This window comes from Piliocolobus tephrosceles, chromosome 2 (assembly GCF_002776525.5).
Source record: "Piliocolobus tephrosceles isolate RC106 chromosome 2, ASM277652v3, whole genome shotgun sequence".
Lineage (NCBI taxonomy): Eukaryota > Metazoa > Chordata > Mammalia > Primates > Cercopithecidae > Piliocolobus > Piliocolobus tephrosceles.
In genome coordinates this window covers 192,844,143-192,863,514 of record NC_045435.1, presented here as the reverse complement: position 1 = coordinate 192,863,514, position 19,372 = coordinate 192,844,143, and the positions used below count along the sequence as shown (strand labels likewise).

General features: G+C 45.0%; 1 protein-coding gene and 1 non-coding gene across 2 annotated transcripts in view; one reads left to right on the top strand and one right to left on the bottom strand.

Moving 5' to 3' along the window:
• TFRC (transferrin receptor) overlaps positions 1-18,057 on the bottom strand; it is a 32,828-nt gene extending 14,771 nt beyond the window's left edge. Inside the window, exons 1-10 of the mRNA XM_023214832.3 lie at positions 17,935-18,057; positions 12,918-12,976; positions 11,036-11,237; positions 9,832-10,027; positions 7,349-7,498; positions 6,724-6,826; positions 4,753-4,866; positions 3,366-3,464; positions 2,854-2,993; positions 454-611 (exon numbers count right to left, since the gene is read on the bottom strand). Coding sequence (XP_023070600.1) covers positions 454-611; positions 2,854-2,993; positions 3,366-3,464; positions 4,753-4,866; positions 6,724-6,826; positions 7,349-7,498; positions 9,832-10,027; positions 11,036-11,237; positions 12,918-12,953 — 1,198 coding nt within the window. The 5' untranslated portion in view covers positions 12,954-12,976; positions 17,935-18,057. The remainder of the gene's footprint in view (positions 1-453; positions 612-2,853; positions 2,994-3,365; positions 3,465-4,752; positions 4,867-6,723; positions 6,827-7,348; positions 7,499-9,831; positions 10,028-11,035; positions 11,238-12,917; positions 12,977-17,934) is intronic.
• LOC111544388 lies at positions 8,177-8,236 on the top strand. The gene has a single exon (XR_002732142.1). It is a non-coding gene; the product is annotated as a U7 small nuclear RNA (small nuclear RNA).
• Positions 18,058-19,372: the final 1,315 nt, after the last annotated feature.

Here is a 19,372-nt window from a genome sequence, read left to right as displayed (position 1 = left end):
CCCAGCACTTTGGGAGGCCGAGGCAGGCAGATCACCTGAGGTCAGGAGCTGACCTCATAGAGCCTGACCAACATGGAGAAACCCTGTCTACTAAAAATACAAAATTAGCCAGGCATGGTGGTGCACACCTGTAATCCCAGCTACTGGGGAGGCTGAGGCAGGAGAATCGCTTGAACCTGGGAGGTGGAGGTTGCAGTGAGCCGAGATCGCGCCACTGCACTCCAGCCTGGGCAACAAGAGTGAAAGAAACTCCTTCTCAAAAAAACAAAAACAAAAAAATCTGACACATAAACAATTCACTTTAGGACAGATAAGATTAAGCACTTCATAAAACCAAGTCAAGCCAGCATCGTACACCCCCCCTCCTTCTCTAGCCACATCCTTAAGAACAGCAAAGAAAACAACAACAACAACAACAAAAAAAAAAACAAGGGGGGTGGGGGCGGTCTTTACCTGGTTCTACAAAGCCTTTAATAACTCCAAAGATGTTAAGAATTTTCGTCTCTTTCAGCACATTGCTCACCGTGAGCTTCACGCTCTTGTTTTCCGAGGTTACCATCTTACATGTAGAGTCTGTTTTCCAGTCAGCGGGACAGTCTCCCTCCATATTTCTAGAACCAGAAAGCAGGCATAAGTTCTGAGTTACTGTTCCTTGCCCAAAGTTTACTTCTGTCTGTCTAGTGAGGTTCTAGACTAAGAGGACATACAAACAAAACTTACTCTAGGGCAGGCGCAGTGCCTCACCCCTTTAATCCCAGCACTTTGCGAGGCCGAGGCAGGTGGATCACAAGGTCAGGAGTTCAAGACCAGCCTGACCAACATGGTGAAACCCCATCTCTACTAAAAATACAAAAATTAACTGGGCGTGGTGGTGGGTGCCTGTAATCCCAGCTACTCAGGAGGCTGAGGCAGGAGAATCGCTTGAACCTGGGAGGCAGAGGCTGCAGTGAGCTGAGATCACGCCACTGCACTCGACCCTGGGCAACAGAGCAAAATTCCTGTCTCAAAAAAAAAACAAAACAAAACAAAAACAAAAACAAACTTACTCTCTAGTGGTGAACCATTTGTGTCTTACTTTGATCTGTAGGCAGCCAACTGAAAACTATGAATTCCTAGTTTAAGCAATATTTTACAAAACTTCTAACTGTCCTCCTCTGACACATGCCTTTCTGCCAGGCAGTTATGTAGTTTGTATTTGGAATACACACCAAGATGGACTCAAAATGAAGTTCTTTTAATATATAAAAGGATATTAATACATTTTTATTTATGTTTCCCAACTGTCACCACTAATAAGGATAGTATACATTCTTATCTCAGTTATAAAAAATATTCCTTAGCTGGGTGCAGTGGCTCATGCCTGTAATCCCAGCACTTTGGGAGGCTAAGGCAGAATTCTTTGAACCCAGGAGGTGGAGGTTGCAGTGAGCCAGGATCACACTACTGCACTCCAGCCTGGGCAACAGAGTAAGACTATCACAAAAAAAAAAAAAATCCTATGCTTCCCCCGTCTAATTCCTCTGTGTTACCCCAAATAATAGGTGTTTCTAGGGGGCTTAATTACACAAATATAGGTTGAAACATTATTACTCCCCTACTGCATAAGGGTAAGATGCGTCACTGGCTTCACAGGTTTGTTATGACTTGTAGGTGGTAGGTAGAATGAGTCAACAAAAATCACCTATGCTAAATGCCTCTTAGTATTATCAATGGTCATAGTATGTTACACACTCCTTCCTATGCTAAAGGCCTCTTAGCATGATCAATAGTCATGGTATTTCACGTACTCCTTACATACAGACGTTCTTCATTTGAGACTATCAAGTAGAATATATTTTCACTATCCAATTATGTTAAAGAAATAGGATCAGAGAGCCTATGTCATACAGGAGATAAATGCTTTCATAAAGGTCTGAAACTCGATCTCTATCCTATAACAAGAGGAAATGAGAAATATGTCCACATCCAAATCAAAATTAATGCTACGTCCTGTCATGGAACTGGGCTGTTTTTAAAGAGGAACACTAACACTACAGGGAGGATATCCAAGAGCGCGCCATGACCACAAATGGTTTCTCTGGAAACCAGCATGAGAAGTGAGGCTTCTCAATCTACAGACAAGGAAACTGGAATCATGCCGTGTTGCTTAGAAGAAAAATCCAGACAAATGGATGTTTCAGGGCATAGGATTTTATCCAAATATGAATTCTAACAGATTCTATCCACTAACTGAATGGGTTGCCATAGGCATCGTGCCTCAGCACAGAAGTACTCGAGCAGAAGTTTTTTTTTTTTTTTGAGACGAAGTCTTGCTCTGTCGCCCAGGCTGGGGTGCGGTGGCCGGATCTCAGCTCACTGCAAGCTCCGCCTCCCAGGTTCACGCCATTCTCCGGCCTCAGCCTCCCAAGTAGCTGGGACTACAGGCGCCCACCACCTCGCCCGGCTAGTTTTTTGTATTTTTAGTAGAGACGGGGTTTCACTGTGTTAGCCAGGATGGTCTCGATCTCCTGACCTCGTGATCCGCCTGCCTCGGCCTCCCAAAGTGCTGGGATTACAGGCTTGAGCCACCGCGCCCGGCCATCGAGCAGAAGTTATGCCAGGAATCTTGCACAAGGAATTCACTGGAGTTATAAGTCTCCTTATTCTCCTGCGTTTGTAAGTCCAAAGTCCATTATTAAGATCTCTTTATAGAGAAAAATTCATTTTTATCTGTACCAAGGTAACAGCTAACCATCTTCCAAATTCCCAAATGTGGAAAATTATAATCATGTTTAACATTTTAATCAACAAATTACCGTTCTTCCCTAACCATAAAACCTCACCCTGCAAGACAGCTTTCAAATAAAAACTTACCCAAACAGCTTTTCTGCAGCAGCTCTGGAGATCGTTTGGACAGGTATATTAGGCAATCCTGACGACTGAGATGGTGGAAACTGAGTGTGATTGAAGGAAGGGAATCCAGGTGTGTAAGGGTCACCTGTTCCCAGATGAGCCTAGGAAAACAAAAGAGCAATTCGCTCCATCACATACTTCCTCAAAAGTTCTCTGTAAGATTCAGATTTGGTATAAGGCTGCAGCCCAACCTTAGTTTACCAACTTAAAGCCTCAAAAATCTGAGTGGCTCTACAATGTGACTCCTGTTTTCATGGCACGTGGAAATTCTCAGTTCAAGGCACTATTGATAAAGTACTTTTACCAACAAATAATAAAGCCTCAAAGTCAGTGTAATCTATCTTCTTGCTTACTGCTAACGCCCTCCCAGAAAAAGAGCATTTAAGGAAGACACAGTGCTATTTCTGCTAATATAGGAATCCAAGAACAATTCAAAGAACTCGAAACGGCGATTTACTCAAGAAATAACTCACATGTCCAAAGAATGAAAGGTCTGCCTTAACAATGGGAAATTTAGTCCGGTCCATATATATCAAGACACCAATTGCATTTAAGCTTTCAGCATTTGCAACCTAAAAGAAAACATATAAAGCTCAGAAAATGAAAACCTGATCATACGAAATGAGAATACATCTTGGACATTATGCTAAAGGCCAAATGGTTACAGAGGACTAAACTTATAATACTTCCAAATATTTCAAATTCTTTATCTGGTAATATGTTAATTGTTTCCTGAAAAATTAACTCACTTGTTTGCAAAGTAAGAATAACGGGCCGGGCGTGTTGGCTCACGTCTGTAATTCCAACACCTTGCAAGGCTGAGGCAGGCGGATCATGAGGTCAGGAGTTTGAAACCAGCCTGGCCAACATGGTGAAATCCCATCTCTACTAAAAATACAAAAATTTGCCGAGCTTAGTGGCAGACGCCTGTAATCCCAGCCATTCGGGAGGCTGAGGCAGGAGAATCGCTTGAAACTGTAAGGCAGAGGTTGCAGTAAGCCACTGCACTCCAGCCTGAACAAAAGAGCAAAACTCCGTCTCAAAAAAAAAAAAAGAATAACGAAGGCCAGGAGTGGTGGCTCACGCCTGTAATCCCAGCAATTTGGGAGGCCGAGGCAGGCGGATCACCTGAGGTCAGGAGTTCAAGACCAGCCAGGCCAACTTTGTGAAATCTCCCTCTACTAAAAATGCAAACATTAGCTGGGCATGGTGGCAGACGCCTGTAATCCCAGCTACTCAGAAGGCTGAGGCAGGAGCATCACTTGAACCCGGAAGGCAGAGGTTGCAGTGAGCTGAGATCACGCCATTGCATTCCAGCCAGGGTGACAGAGACTCCATCTCAAAAAAAAAAAAGAAAGAAAAATAACAAAAACCCATCTAAGACAACCACTTTTTTGAGTCCCACTGTCACCCAGGCTGGAGTGGCACAAGTCACATCTCACAGCCTCCAAGGCTCAAGCAGTCCTCTCACCTCAGCCTCTCAAAGTGCTGGGATTACAGGTGTGAGCCCTGTCACTTCTTTAAAAATGCAGAAATCACCACTGTCCTTTGATATGTTCCAATCTAGTTCCTTGTGTATGTTTAGCTATTTATTTTCCTTTTTATAAAACATGCTTTTAACTGTATTCTGTATATGCATAAAACTGAGTTATACAGACAAATAGCTTTCACTTAAGCATTTCTGATTAGGGAAGTGGAACTTATTTGATTTGTTTAGCACTTTTAATAAATTGTATTATCTGGTATGAGAGTTTAAGATCGCTGGTTTTCAGAATGTAAGAATATTAACAAGAAATATAACTTACCTGAAGAGTAAGATACCAAAGTACTGTATTGAATATTATAATAACCCACACTCACCTTTTCTGCAAAGGTGATTTTTCCTGCTCTGACAATCACTATAGATCCATTCACAGGAGAGTCTAAATCCTCAAAGTCTTTTTTAGTACCAAAATTAGCATGGACCAGTTTCCCCTAGAACAACGACAGTAGATTTAATGAGCATTATGGTATTGGAACAGCTCTAAAATCTTGAGACAGAAGAGTTTTATAGATCAAACCTAAGACAGGCAACCCAAGTAAGAGATAAAAGGAGGCCAAGGCCTAAAAAAGACATGAGTTGTAAAAAACTTTATAATCTTTAGGTCAGAGGTACTAGAATAACATCAAGAGTTTTAGCCTCCTATGTCTTTCATGCTTTTATCCCACACTGCCTTTCATGTAAAGGGTATTTAGATTAAAGAGGCCTATGTACGCTGGTCATGGGACTGGAGGCCTGGAACAATCTTCGCCTTGAGGACATCATAGAAAGAGGTTTCAACCAAAAGACCTGACAATACATCTGTCCCAAAATTAAAACACCATCTATTACAACAAAGTGACTCGCATACACCAACTTTGGATGTGTCATTATGTTCCTAAGCTAGGAATAGTCCAGATGCACAGCTATAAACAGACACTAACACCAAGCACCTGAACACAGAAAGCTGGAAGCTGAAGACAAATCTTCAATGTTCTTTAACAGAACAATCTACCATCTCTAAACTCCTGGCTTACAGGCAGCCAGGCAAAGGGATAAAGTACAAGTATCCAGAAAGGCAAGGAATCACCACTGAACTGCACCTGTCTCGAAAGGTGTCCACTGGAGACGCCCGACTCACCAATGTGATTTTTTTTTAGACAGATTTCGCTTTTGTTTCTCCTGCTGGAGTGCAATGGCGCAATCTCCCCTCACTGCAACCTCCGCCTCCTGGGGTTCAAGGGATTCTCCTGCCCGTCTCCCAAGTAGCTGGAATTACAGGCACCCACCACCACGCCTGGCTAATTTTTGTATTTTTAGTAGACTTCAACATGTTGGCCAGGCTGGTCTCTCACCTCAGGTGATCTGTCTACCTTGGACTCCCAAAGTGCTGGCATTATGGGCGTTGAGCCACCACACCCAACCACAAATGTGATTTTTAAGCTGAAAATTATTCCATCTATCTGTTCTCTATTTCTGTGTTAATTTGACTGTATCTGCCTAAGTTTAAAAAGATCAAGGGCTGGGTGTAGCAGCTTACTCCTGTAATCCCAGCACTTTGGGAGGCCGAGGTGCGTGAATGGCTTGAGCCTAGGAGTTTGAATTCAAGACCAGCCTGGTCAACATGGCAAAACCCTGTCTCTACCACAAAAAATAATAATAATAATAATAATCATAAAATAAAAAATAAACATTAGCAGGACGTCCCAGCTACTTGGGAGGCTCACTTGAGCCTGGGTGGTGGTAGAGGTTGCAGTCAGCCAAGCTCACGCCACTGCATTCCAGCTAAAGCAAAAGAGTGACACCCCGTCTCAAAACAAAAATAAAAAAAGATCAAGCATTAATGAATCAAGCTAAGACTAGGCCCCAGCCAAGATGGCTATTTAGATCTGTCCCCACAGGGAGGATATGCATTTGTTTAGCAAATACTACTATGTATGTCAGCCATTCTCCAAAGCTCTGCGACATGGCAGTAAATAGAACTACCCTAACCCATGGTTCTTCATCTGGCTCACATTCTAATAAATAGAACTAACCCATGTTCTTCATCTGGCTCACATTCTAATGGAAACAAAGGCATAGATAATGTCAGGTGCTATCAGTACCATAAAGAAAAAATAAAGCAGGATATGGGGAAAGTGATTAGAGACAGAAGACATTGCATGTTGACTGTGTCATTAGAGGGTTGAAAACCAAAATCTCATGATAATTTACACTTTACAAGTAAATGTATAATTCCTAAGAACAGAAAAGATGAGTTTTCAATGATTCAAGAGGGAAAAGCATCTCATGCACTGTTTTGTCTTACTTACAGTAACTGTTGCAGCCTTACTATATGCCACATAACCCCCAGGATTCTCCACCAGGTAAACAAGTCCACCATTCTTATCAACTATGATCACCGAGTTTTGAGCACTGTTAAAAAGATGAAGTTAAAATAAGCCTAAGGTCATCCTTCCAAAAAACACAATAGCTTACATTTAGTATGTCTTGCGTTATTTGGCTGCAGGAGATTTACCGCTAAATCTTAATAATTTTTATTTTAAAAGCCTTTGGGCCACATGTGGTGGCTCACGCCTGTAATCCCAGCACTTTTGGGAGGCCGAGGTGGGCAGATCACCTGAGGTCAAAAGTTCGAGACCAGCCTGGCCAATATGGTGAAACCCCCACCTCTACTAAAAATACAAAAATTAGCTGGGCATGGAGGCGTACACCTGTAATCCTAGCTGCTTTGGAGGCTGAGGCAGGAGAATCACTTGAACCCAGAAGGCAGAGGCTGCAGTGAGCAGAGATTGTGCCACTGCACTCCAGCCTGGGCGACAGAGCAAGACTCCGTTTCAAAAAAAAGCAACAACAATAACAAAAAGTCTTTGCTATATTTAGTACACCTGGAAATAGCTACTTGTATAAAAACAAGTTTACCATCTTTCAACATACCTGTCTTTGACCTGAATCTTCACAAAATGTTGATCACGCCAGACTTTGCTGAGTTTAAATCCACGAAATTGATTTTCAATATACAATGCAAGATTTTCATCTTTTTGAGATCCAGCCTCACGAGGGACATATGAATTTTCATTCAGCAGCCTGGAGGAGAAAATGTCTTTTAAATGAACTTAAGTTTAATTTAAAATAAACATTTAACTCAAGGATTAAACAAATTGTTTTGAAAGCAAAATATTATCCCTCATAGTTTAGATAAACGAACTGTGACCCAAAACTTTTACATTGACCAGAATAACACAAACTAAGAAAAAAAAACTGTGCCCCAAATTTTATAACTTCACAGCTTCTTTACCCACTATAAAGGACCCCTTCAAGAGCCTCATCATAACACAATGTATCTGCTGAGGGGAAATGAGTAGCTTCCAGGAGATCTACTATAAAGTCAATTATAAAATCTAAGATAGTACTACTGTGCTAAACAGGGTGCATAGTTTCAATTTTCACCTACTTGTGAAGCATTTCTGAATACCCTGAAGCAAAGCTGCTCCTTGGCCTGATCTCCCATCGTTCTTTCTATTTACTCAGCATATTAGTTCTCACATGTTTGTGGGGTGGACTATACTCTCACTTCATCCATAATGTCTGGTGTACAGTAAATAAGCACAAAAGCATCAACTAGATGAAGTAGAAAATGCCATAACTTAAGACTAAAGAATTATAGTACCACGGTAACTATGGGAAGCTTGAAAAAAGGAAAAGAAAAATGTATTATTTGCACAGAGGCATGGATGTACAAAGATAGTAAAACTCTATACGGACAAGTGTTACAGCTCTTAGAATCTGTCTAGCATGCTTTCTAGCTTTTGCCAGAAAGCCCACTAAAAATAAAATAAATAAATATAAAATAAAAATCTGGCCAGGTGCGGTGCAGGAGGGTCACCTGAGGTCAGAAGTTCAAGACCAGCCTGGCCAACATGGTGAAATCCCATTTCTACCAAAAAAAAAAAAAATTAGCAGAGTGTGGCAGCACAAGCCCGTGATCTCAGCTACTCAGGAGACTGAGGTAGGAGAATCACTTGAACCTGGGAGATAGAGGTTGCAGCGAGCTGAGATCGCGGCACCACACTCCAATCTGGACAACGCAGTAAGACTCCATCTCAAAATAACTAAATAAATACAAATAAAAATCTAAGGACAGACCAGCCTGGAAGACATGGTGAGACTCTGTCTCTTAAAACAAAATTAGCTGGGTGTGGTGCTGCGTGCTTATAGTCCCAGCTACTCAGGAGGCTATGTATGGTGTGGGGACCGTTTGAGCCTGGGAGGTTGAAGCTGCAGTGAGATGAGATCGTACTACTGTATTCCAGCCTCCACCAGAGGGAGGCACTGTTGCTGGATACTTATTGGCCTATGGGTTAATGGGTGAGTATCAGCAGAAACTAAGAAGCACTAGAGACTTAAGTCAGGCAGTTAAATTACCCATGATCTAGAAGATGAAAAAGGCTACTTCTGGGAGGCCGAGACGGGTGGATCACGAGGTCAGGAGATCGAGACCATCCTGGCTAACACGGTGAAACCCCGTCTCTACTAAAAATACAAAAAAAAAAACTAGCCGGGCGAGGTGGCGGGCGCCTGTAGTCCCAGCTACTCTGGAGGCTGAGGCAGGAGAATGGCCTAAACCCGGGAGGCGGAGCTTGCAGTGAGCTGAGATCCGGCCACTGCACTCCAGTCAGGGTGACAGAGCGAGACTCTGCCTCAAAAAAAAAAAAAAAAAAAAAAAAAAAAGGCTACTTCTGGCATGTATTGCTTCCTATAAAAGAGAAAAGCTACTGATGTCCTGGTCAACAAAGCAGAGCTTAGTACAACATTATAAGAGGTTAAGAAGAGCCAGACGCGGTGCCTCACGCCTGTAATCCCACCACTTTGGAAGGCCAAGGCGGGCGGATCACGAGGTCAGGAGATCGAGACCACCCCGGCTAACACAGTGAAACCCTGTGTCAACTAAAAACACAAAAAATTAGCCAGGCGTGGTGGTAGTCGCCTGTAGTCCCAGCTACTCAGGAGGCTGAGGCAGGAGGCAGAGCTTGCGGTGAGCTGAGATCGTGCCACTGCACTCCAGCCTGGGCAACAGAGCAAGACTCCTCAAAAAACAAAACAAAACAAAAAAACAAAAAAGAGGTTAAGAAGAAAAATCAGAGCCAAAGAATGACAGCAAGCAATGAGCTACAAAGATCGGGAAAACATCAAGGGCCTATGAATTTTTTAAGAAAAAGGAGACTCCCTAGAAGTTCTACCTTTTTTCCTACCCGTATAGTTTCAATTCTTTACAGGCCCCTCACCCTCTTTAGCTAAACACAGCAAGTCTTGTCTTCTCTGAAAAGCCATTCCCACAGTGTCACCATTAGCGTTTCCCTGCGGCCTATCATAATTCCTGAATTACTTGTCTAGATACTTGCAAAGTAGCTCACGCTCACTTGATGGTGCTGGTGAAGTCCGTGGTGTCCAGTTTCTCTGACAACTTTCTCTTCAGGTCGTCCCAGTATAAGCGAGGTGCTGCAGGAAAGCCCTCTTCCGGCTCCTCCCTCACTGGAGACTCGGTTCCTGCCAGTCGCTCACACTCAGTTTTTGGTTCTACCCCTTTACAGTAGCCCAAGTAGCCAATCATAAACCCTAAAGAGACAAAGTTCCAGAGCTGAGCGCAGATTTTCACTTGTCATCTATCCCTGTTGACACTTTTCAGGTAAGCCTTGACAATACTGGTTTTCAAATTCTAAGTAGTTTTAAAGTATATAACGCATCTCAGTTTTGTATACTTTAAGCCATTTAATAAACTGTATACTAGCTTTATTTCAAATAGCTACCTATTCAAAACATAGGTACTTTTTCCAAAAGACCTCCTTGAAACATCAGACTGAGCTTCCACACCACCAGTATCCTGTGTATATGTTTTAGTGTAACATTTGTTTCCTGGTGGAGTGGGAGCAAACAAAAAAATTCATAAACAAAAAGAAAACACTGCTCGTCGCTTTGAAAGAATTCATGGGTCTCTCTTTCCAACCAGACTAAATTCAATGACAGGTATAGAATCTACTCATGATTGTCTTCCTAGCGGCACTTAAAAAGGCACAAAGTGGACGAGTGAAGTGGCTCGTGTCTGTAATCCTAGCACCTTCGGAGGCCAAGGTGGGCGGATCACAAGGTCAGGAGTTAGAGACCAGCCTGCCCAACATGGTGAAACCCCGTCTCTACTAAAAATACAAAAATTAGCCAGGTATTGTGGCGCACACCTGTAGTCTCAGCTCCTCGGGAGGCTGAGGCAGAAAAATCGCTTGAACCCAGGAGGCAGAGGTTGCTGTGAGCCAAGATCACACCACTGCACTCCAGCCTGGGCGACAGAGTGAGACTCCATCTCAAAAAAAAAAAAAAAATTAGCCAGGTGTGGTGGTGAGCGCCTATAGTCCCAGCTACTCAGGAGGCTGAGGCAAGGAATCGCTTAAACCTGGTAGGCAGAGGTTGCAGTGAGCCAAGATGGTGCCACTGCACTCTAACCTAGGCAACAGAGTAAGACTCTGTCACAAAACAAAACAAAGGCACAAAATAACCATATGCTAAGCTGAAATAATAGACTTCCCAGAGTTGGTCATGGACAATACTGAAGTTGGGAACGGTCATTCTTACCAATCAAGAAAAAGATGATCACGGCAATAGTCCCATAGCAGATATTTCCATTACACCTTTTTGGTTTTGTGCCATTGGCCTTTGTGTTATTGTCAGCATTTTCTTCTTCATCTACACCAAGTTTCATCTCCACGTGACTGTTATCGCCATCTACTTGCCGAGCCAGGCTGAACCGGGTATATGACAATGGTTCTCCGCCAAACTGTTTTGGGGAAAAAGGCACGATGAAGAACAGGCACAGGAATGTTTAGGAAAAGCTTGCTTAGGTAGACGCTTGTCATTGGGCCATTACTATGACTTGCTATGTATTCCTCAGTGTTTTCCTTTCAAACCAACATTCTTCCCTGGGCCCAGTCAAGGGCTAGTTCACACTGGTCTTCTCAGTCAGTCTTTCCTTTTCTGTAAATGGTTTTTTGCTTTTTTTTTGAGACAAGGTCTCCCTCTCTCTCTCAGGATGGAGTGCAGTGGTGTCATCATAGCTCACTGCAGCCTCAAAATCCTGGGCGCTGCTGATTCTGCCATCTCAGTCTCCTAAGCAGCTGGGACTAGGGGCACAAATCACTTTAAGATACTATGCAGTAACCCAGACCATGACGCTGGCGGGAGCCAGGGAACAAGAATAAAACAAGGTTATAAATAAGCAGAAATTCTGACTAAGCATAAGATAGAAGACAGAAAAGAGAATAGGCCAGACACGGTGGCTCATGCCTGTAATCCCAACACTCTGAGGGGCCAAGGCAGACAGATCATTTGAGGTCAGGAGTTTGAGACCAGCCTGACCAACATAGTGAAATCCCATCTCTACTAAAATTAAAAAATTAAAAAATTAAAAAATTAAAAAAAAAAAAAAACACCAGCTGGGCATGGTGGTGCACGCCTGTAATCTCAGCCACTCAGGAGGCTAAGGCAGGAGAATTACTTGAACTCAGGAGGCGGAGGTTGTGGTGAGCACTCCAACCCGGGCAACAGAGCCCATGCTGAGACTCCATCCCAAAAAATAAAATAAAAATAAATAAATAAATAAAGGAGAGAATCGAGGTCTAGATAGTGTGTCATGTCCTGGATGGCTGTCTTTTCTGTATGTTCTTTCAGCTTTCGCTCATATTGTCTACTCAATGTTTCTTAAAATTTCATTTTTTTTATAGAGATGGGATTGCTATGTTGCCCAGGCAAGTCTCAAACTCCTCAAGTGATCCTCCTGCCTCACCTCCCAAAGTGCTGGGATTACAGGAGTGAGCCACACTACACTTGGCCTCATTCAGCCTTTGCTTTTTTTTTTTTGAGATGGAGTCTCCCTGTTACCCAGGCCGGAGTGCAGTGGCGTGATCTCAGCTCATTGCAACCTCCGCCTCCCAGCTTCAAGCAATTATCCTGCCTCAGCCTCCCGATTAGCTGGGACTACAGGCATGTGCCATGACACTCCGCTAATTTTTCTTTTCTTTTTTTTTTTTTTTTTTTGTATTTTCAGTAGAGATGGAGTTTCACCGTGTTGGTCAGGCTGGTCTTGAACTCCTGACCACAGGTGATCGACCTACTTCAGCCTCCCAAAGTGCTGTGATTACAGGCGTGAGCCGCAAGGCCCGGCCAACTTTGCTTTTTACCTATCTCACTAAGAAGACATTTTGATCAGTGCTTTCTTTAGTTCATCTTATCTACTCGGCTGCCCCTCTACCACACCCAGAACCACGCTGAGAATTCTTCCAAGACCTTCTATTATTAACCCTACTGAAGGCTGAACTCTGTGGGATGAGTTATGCCTCAAGACCAATTCAAATGTAAATGAATACCTGATAATAGATTTGGGTTATTATTTCATGCTTCAAGTCATGCTTGTATATTTCACATTCTTGCAGACACAGAAGTACAACTGAAAATATCTTACCAAGTTAGAGAATGCTGATCTAGCTTGATCCATCATCCCGAACTGCCACACAGAAGAACCTAGGTATCAGAATAGAGAATTATTGAGAAAGATACTACTGTATCACATCAGTGAACTTTCTATTACCAGGCTAAATGTTATATCAAATTTTTAAAATACATTATCACTTTTCTAGAAAAGGCATTTAACCACAATTTACATGACAACTAAATTAAGTGTGATCCTTTTTAATATTTGTTATATATGTATTTCTTTTTTTTTTTTTTTTGTAGTAGAGACAAGGTCACTCTATCTTGCCCAGGCTGGTCTTGAACTCCTGATCTCAAACAATCCTCCCACCTTGGCATCCCAAAGTGCTGCGATTACAGGCATGAACCACTATGCTCTGAGTAGACAAAGAAGTGACACATACTGCCGGGTGTGGTGGCTCACACCTGTAATGCCAGCACTTTGAGAGGCTGAGGCCGGTGGATCACCTGAGGTCAGGAGTTCGAGACCAGCCTGACCAACATGGTGAAACCCCATCTCTACTAAAAATACAAAAATCAGCTGGGCATGGTGGTGTGCACCTGTAATCCCAGCTACATGGGAGGCTGAGGCAGGAGAATCACTTGAACCCAGGGAGTGGAGGTTACGGTGAGCCAAGATCACACCATTGCACTCCAGCCTGGGCAATAAGAGCAAAATTCCATCTCAAAAAAAAAAAAGTGACACACACCAAAAGACAACAGACTATCACTTGAAAAAATTAAGACTAAAGCAAACAAGACCAGTTATGCTACGAACACCACAAACCATCTTCAATGGAAAGGGGAAGAAATCCTGATTCTGACTACAAGTGATTCGATCTTTGACACAAAAAATAACACAAAACACAGATTATGCTGTTTTACATATGAAGAGGCCACTTATCAGAGAAACTAGGTGGCCTGTTCAAGGCTGAAAACTGATAATCTAAGTGAAAAATGGGTTACTGGGTTATAGAAATTGTATTCTCATCTCTGGAAATTTAAGACATTAACCTTAACTTCTGTCAAAGCAAAATACATGTCTGTAATCAGAGTCCTATGTCAAGTTAAAGGCCTTAACTGAAATCTGAATTTTCGGTTTGAGGGCCTCTAGATACGTGAAAGTGATGTGATGCTGAGATTCGCAAAATGGACATTTACTGGACACCATTTTAAAGCTTTTCCTATATATGAGAACACTGAGAGCATATTAAACACGCACACGGCACAAAGCCAGCTGTGAGGCATATGCAAACTGTAAAGCAAAGGGTATTATAACTGGCATTAAGAAAAAGCTTTCTGGCCAGGCGCGGTGGCTCACACCTGTAATCCCAACACTTTGGGAGGCTGAGGCAGGTGGATCACGAAATCAGGAGTTTGAGACCAGCCTGGCCAAGGTGGTAAAACCCTCATCTCTACTAAAAGCACAAAAATTAGATGGCCGTGCTGGTGGGTACCTGTAATCCCAGCTACTGGGGAGGCTGAGGCAGGAGAATCGCTTGAACCCGGGAGGCAGAGGTTGTGGTAAACCAAGATGGCGCCACTGCACTCCAGCCTGGGCAACAGTGAGACTCCATCTCAAAAAAAAAAAAAAAAGAAAAAGAAAAAAAATTCTAAAACCCATTACTAAAAAATTCTTTTTAAATCCAAGCTTTAAAGACCAGCGTCCATATGCAATGGGTCATATTCTTAGAAGCATAATCTTTTTTTTTTGAGACAGAGTTTCAGTCTTGTTGCCTACGCAGGAGTGCAACAGTACGATCTCGGCTCACTGCAACCTCCGACTCCTGGGTTCAAGTGATTTTCCCGCCTCAGACTCTGAGTAGCTGGGATTACAGGCGCCCGCCACCATGCCCAGCTAATTTTTGTATTTTTAATAGAGACGGGATTTCACCATGTTGGCCAGGCTGGTCTGGACCTAAGGTGATCCACCCACCTGGCTTCTCAAAGTACTAAGATTAGTTACTTGATAAGAACATCCCAAGGAAATTGAAGGCGTGAGCCACTGCGCCTGGCCAGAAGCACAATCTTTTGCCCCTTCTGTTACAAAAAGCTTATCACTGCCACCACCAGAGCAGTAAGGACCCAATCACTAGAGCAGACCTGGAAGGCCCCACCCTGAACCTGAACCAATTTTAATCATCCTTTTCCAGGAAAAAACATCTTGCAGGGTTTAACACTCATCTGAACCATCATTCCTCAAGTTTTCTAGTTTTAGATTAATTTTAAGAACACAAAGCGATGGCCGGGCACGGTGACTCACACCTGTAATCCCAGCAACACTTTGGGAGGCCGAGGCGAGCAGATCACCTGAGGTCGGGAGTTTGAGACTAGCCTGACCAACATGGAGAAACTCCATCTCTACTAAAAAAATACAAAATTAGCTGGGTGTGGTGGTGAATGCCTGTAATCCCAGCTACTGGGGAGGCTGAGGTGGGAGAATGGCTTGAACCCAGGGGAGGTGGAGGTTGCGGAGAGCAACCATTGCAGAGAGATCACGCCATTGCATTCTAGCCTGGGCAACAAGCATGAAACTCCGTCAAAAATAAATAAATAAATAATCTAAGCTGCTTGTGTATCTTTGGTGTTCTCAATGGTGACTGAAAACAACAACTCAATTTTTCACATTAATAATGAAGTTCAGGTAGGCAAAACGTAGCCCCAGGTTTTGAACCATGAAACACATTCACTGCCTAACCACTTCACTACCCTCTATTTTCTCCAAAATCTGACAGAATCCAACCCATCTTTTTACCCACTAACATTCTTCTCTGTTCCTTGAGGTCCTCCTCATTTCTTCCAGGCTCAGCTCAACGGCCATCTCTATGAAGCTTTCTCTGACTGACTTCCCTATCCTGTAATAACTGGTATTGAACGACCCGATAATGAGTAAAAATGTTGTATTTAACAGTACTGGGGGGCATGCTTGATGCATGAGATTCCAAATGATATGAAAAATATAATGAAAACATTGGACCAGTAATCTTTTCCCGTCCCACTCTTCTGGTTTAGTAGGGAGTTTTTTTTGTTGTTGTTTTTGAGATGGCATCTCGCTCTGTGGCCCAGGCTGGAGTGCAGTGTAGCGATCTCAGCTCACTACAACCTCTGCCTTCCAGGTTAAAGTGATTCTCGAGCCTCAGCCTCCTGAGTGGCTGGGATTACAGGTGTGCACCACTACACCCAGCTAATTTTTGTATTTTTAGTAGAGATGGGGTTTCCCCATGTTGGCCAGGCTGGTCTCGAACTCCTCACCTCAAGCGATCTGCCTGCCTTGGCCTCCCAAAGTGCTGGGATTACAGGTGTGAGCCACCATGCCCGGCTAATTTTTGTATTTTTAGTAGAGGCAGGGTTTCACCATGTTAGTCAGACTGGTCTCGAACTCCTGACCTTAGGTGATCCGCCTGCCTCAGCCTCCCCAAGTGCTGGGATTACAGGCGTGAGCCACGGTACCCAACCAAGGATCAGTTTTAACATAAATTGGATTGTGATCCAATTCAGGTTTGGCTGGGAACCTTGCTCCATGACATGTAAATACATTATCAGAGGCAAGTAACCGCCTCGCCTTAGGGCAGAGTTAGCCAAACTGCTGTGTATCCAACAACCTTCAACACAGGCTAGGTTTACAGCCACCATTACTTGATAAGAACATCCAAAGGAAATTGAAGGATGCCATACTCTATATGACCTTGCAATATCGATGACAAAAATTATCTTAACTCTGGATTTTCTTGAGAAGCATATCGTAACCCACAATTGAGGGCGGGGGGTGGGGGGACCGACCAGTAGGGTCCACAAGTACTCTAGAGAGCTTAACCGTCATTTTCACAGTAAGCTCAGCATACAGGTATGGGGTGGCCAAATACAATTTCCTACTTTAATTCTCTTATCAACGGGGAAGAAAATGGAAAAAGCTGCAGAGTCCAGTCCCCCGGAAAAGTGATGTACCCAAGGTCTCTACAAGCAGTGAGCAGAGGGAAAGTGTTAACCGAAAAAAGCCCAATCAGAATGTATTTTCTTACCCACCCTCCCAACCTCAAAGAACTGTCCAGCAGAATGTGACACAACGGCCTCTCGGGCGCCCATCAATACAGTACAGCCCTCCAACCACACCGCTCATCTCCAAGTATCTTTCACAAACAAGTCACTCCTATGGCTCCCGTCTTGTCGTGAGAACTGCTAGCAATATTCTTAATGTCAACACCTGCGGCGTTCAGTCGGATTCTGCCTTGAGAAAATAGAAGCCACACACAAGGCGAACAGGCAGAGCATGGCAAGATCAGGTTGTACCAGCGCCGAAGGGTCAGTTTACAGAAGCCCGTATCTAATTAATGCCTGTAACACGCTAGGTAACCGAATCGGGGCGAGCTCTGTCCCTTTCCGCAGTGAGAGCGGGGCCGGCCCGGAGCCCGGGGAAGCGAAGGTTTACAAGCCCAAGGTCACCCACGGATCCCAGCCGTTCCCTGGGGCGACTTCCTGGAGCAGCCCAGCCACGTGTTCCCCCGACGCCGCACGCCGCGCAGCTGCACCGTGACTGCGCCCGCGCTCCCGGACCCGCAGCCCGGAGCCCGCGCACGAGGGCCTGCAGCCTGCAAGGGCGAGGACCCGAAGTCTGCGAGGCTGACAGCGACAGTGGGGTACACCTGCTCTCGTCCTCGGAGCAATAAGAGAAGCCATTCGTCGCTCTGTGACCGAGGCGGCGGGCAAGAAGGCAGCGAGAAGGGAAGGGACGAGAGGCGAAGGGACGAGAGGAGAAGGGACGAGAGGAGAAGGGACGCCTCTCCGCACAGCCGCCCGACCCCGTGCAGCCGCTCGAGGTGCCGCCACAACAGCCCCTTCCCCCGCTCCATCTCGGCCGCCCCGCCCGGGGCCGGGGCCGCGGCCGCCTTCCCGCTCCCCGCGCGGACCCCTGTGGCCGCTGGACAGCACCGGAGCGGCCGGTCCAGCAAGCCCCGCAGGATGAAGGGAGGACACGAGGGTCGGCGTAGTTCTAGAAGCCCGCAGTCACTCACACTAGCGCGTCCTCCGTCCCGCGCCGCCCTAGCCGCCACCCGATATCACGACGCTCTGAGGGGATGGCGGCCCCGAACCGGCGGTTTATAGCCTGGCCCCGCCCCCGGCCCCCGGGGGTCTGTGCGTCACTTCCTGAGGCACGTACGCTCGGCGAGGTGCTCTGACAGATCGCCTGGGGGCGGGGATGCGCGCGCACCGGGCGGGGCCCTCCGTGTGGGGCGCTGCGGGCGAGGCGAAGGCGAAGGGAAAAGGCGCCAAGGCAGCAGGTGCCCCGAGGAGCCGCGCGGTGGGCGCACTGGCCTCTGCCTCGGCGCCTTCCTCCACTCTGGCAGCCTGGCAGCCTCCGCCTGACCTTTACCGACCTCCAGTCCCTGCAGTGCAAGGTCAAATCTGTTGGCGTTGACGCTCAAATGTTGGATAGTTGCACTGCAGCAGTTCCTTAAAATGTATGTGCAGGATGGAATGTTAGGTAACCATTAAAGCCGCTCTTGTGAAGATGTATTTTGCAGCCTCAGAAATACAAAAAGGAAAAGAAAAGCAAAATGCAAAATTTTGTTCAGAATGTATACAAGCTGCCCTGTAACCAAGAGTAGCGGAGTGCTTTGCATAATGTTTAATGCATGAGGGAATAAAAGGGAAAATAGAAACAATCAGGTGATAGGATTGTAGATTAACTCGCTTTCATTGCCATCATTGCTCTTATTGGATTGTGCAATGCATAACAAATAAAATTCAATTCTTATCACTGTTTAAACTCTTTCCAAGCAATCACACCCTCTCCCTCCCTCTGGTCAGTAACCTGCAGGCCAGGTCGGTAGTAGCTACAATGCAAGAAAACAACCCAGACCTTAAAAGCAGTGCACATAAACTGACCTTCAGCGCCCTTAGGGACACAGAACAGCCCTTTAAGAAGCAAATTTGTTTCTCCGCCTTGGGCTTTTACTTTTTCCCTTTATTATCTCACCGCCTTTCTCTTTACTCCCATTCTCTAAAATCTCTCTCCCCAGAGAGAAGTGCTTAAAAGTCATTGAGTTGCCGGGCGCGGTGGCTCACGCCCTAATCCCAGCACTTTGGGAGGCCAAGGTGGGTGGATCACGAGATCTGGAGCTCCAGCCCAGCCTGACCAACATGGTGAAATCCCGTCTCTACTAAAAATAATTTCAAAAAAAATTAGCCGGGTGTAGTGGCGCGTGCCTGTAATCCCAGCTACTCAGGAGGCTGAGGCAGAAGAATTGCTTGAACCCAAGAGGTGGAGGTTGCAGTGAGCCAAGATCGCACCATTGCACTCCAGCCTGGGTAACAGAGCAAGATTCCATCCCAAAACCAAAAAAAGCAATTTGAGTAGGAGCATTGCTGCACCTTAAATGATCTAGTCAGGAAAAGGTTAAGGACGCACTTCCAGGCCGGGCGCGGTGGCTCAAGCCTGTAATCCCAGCA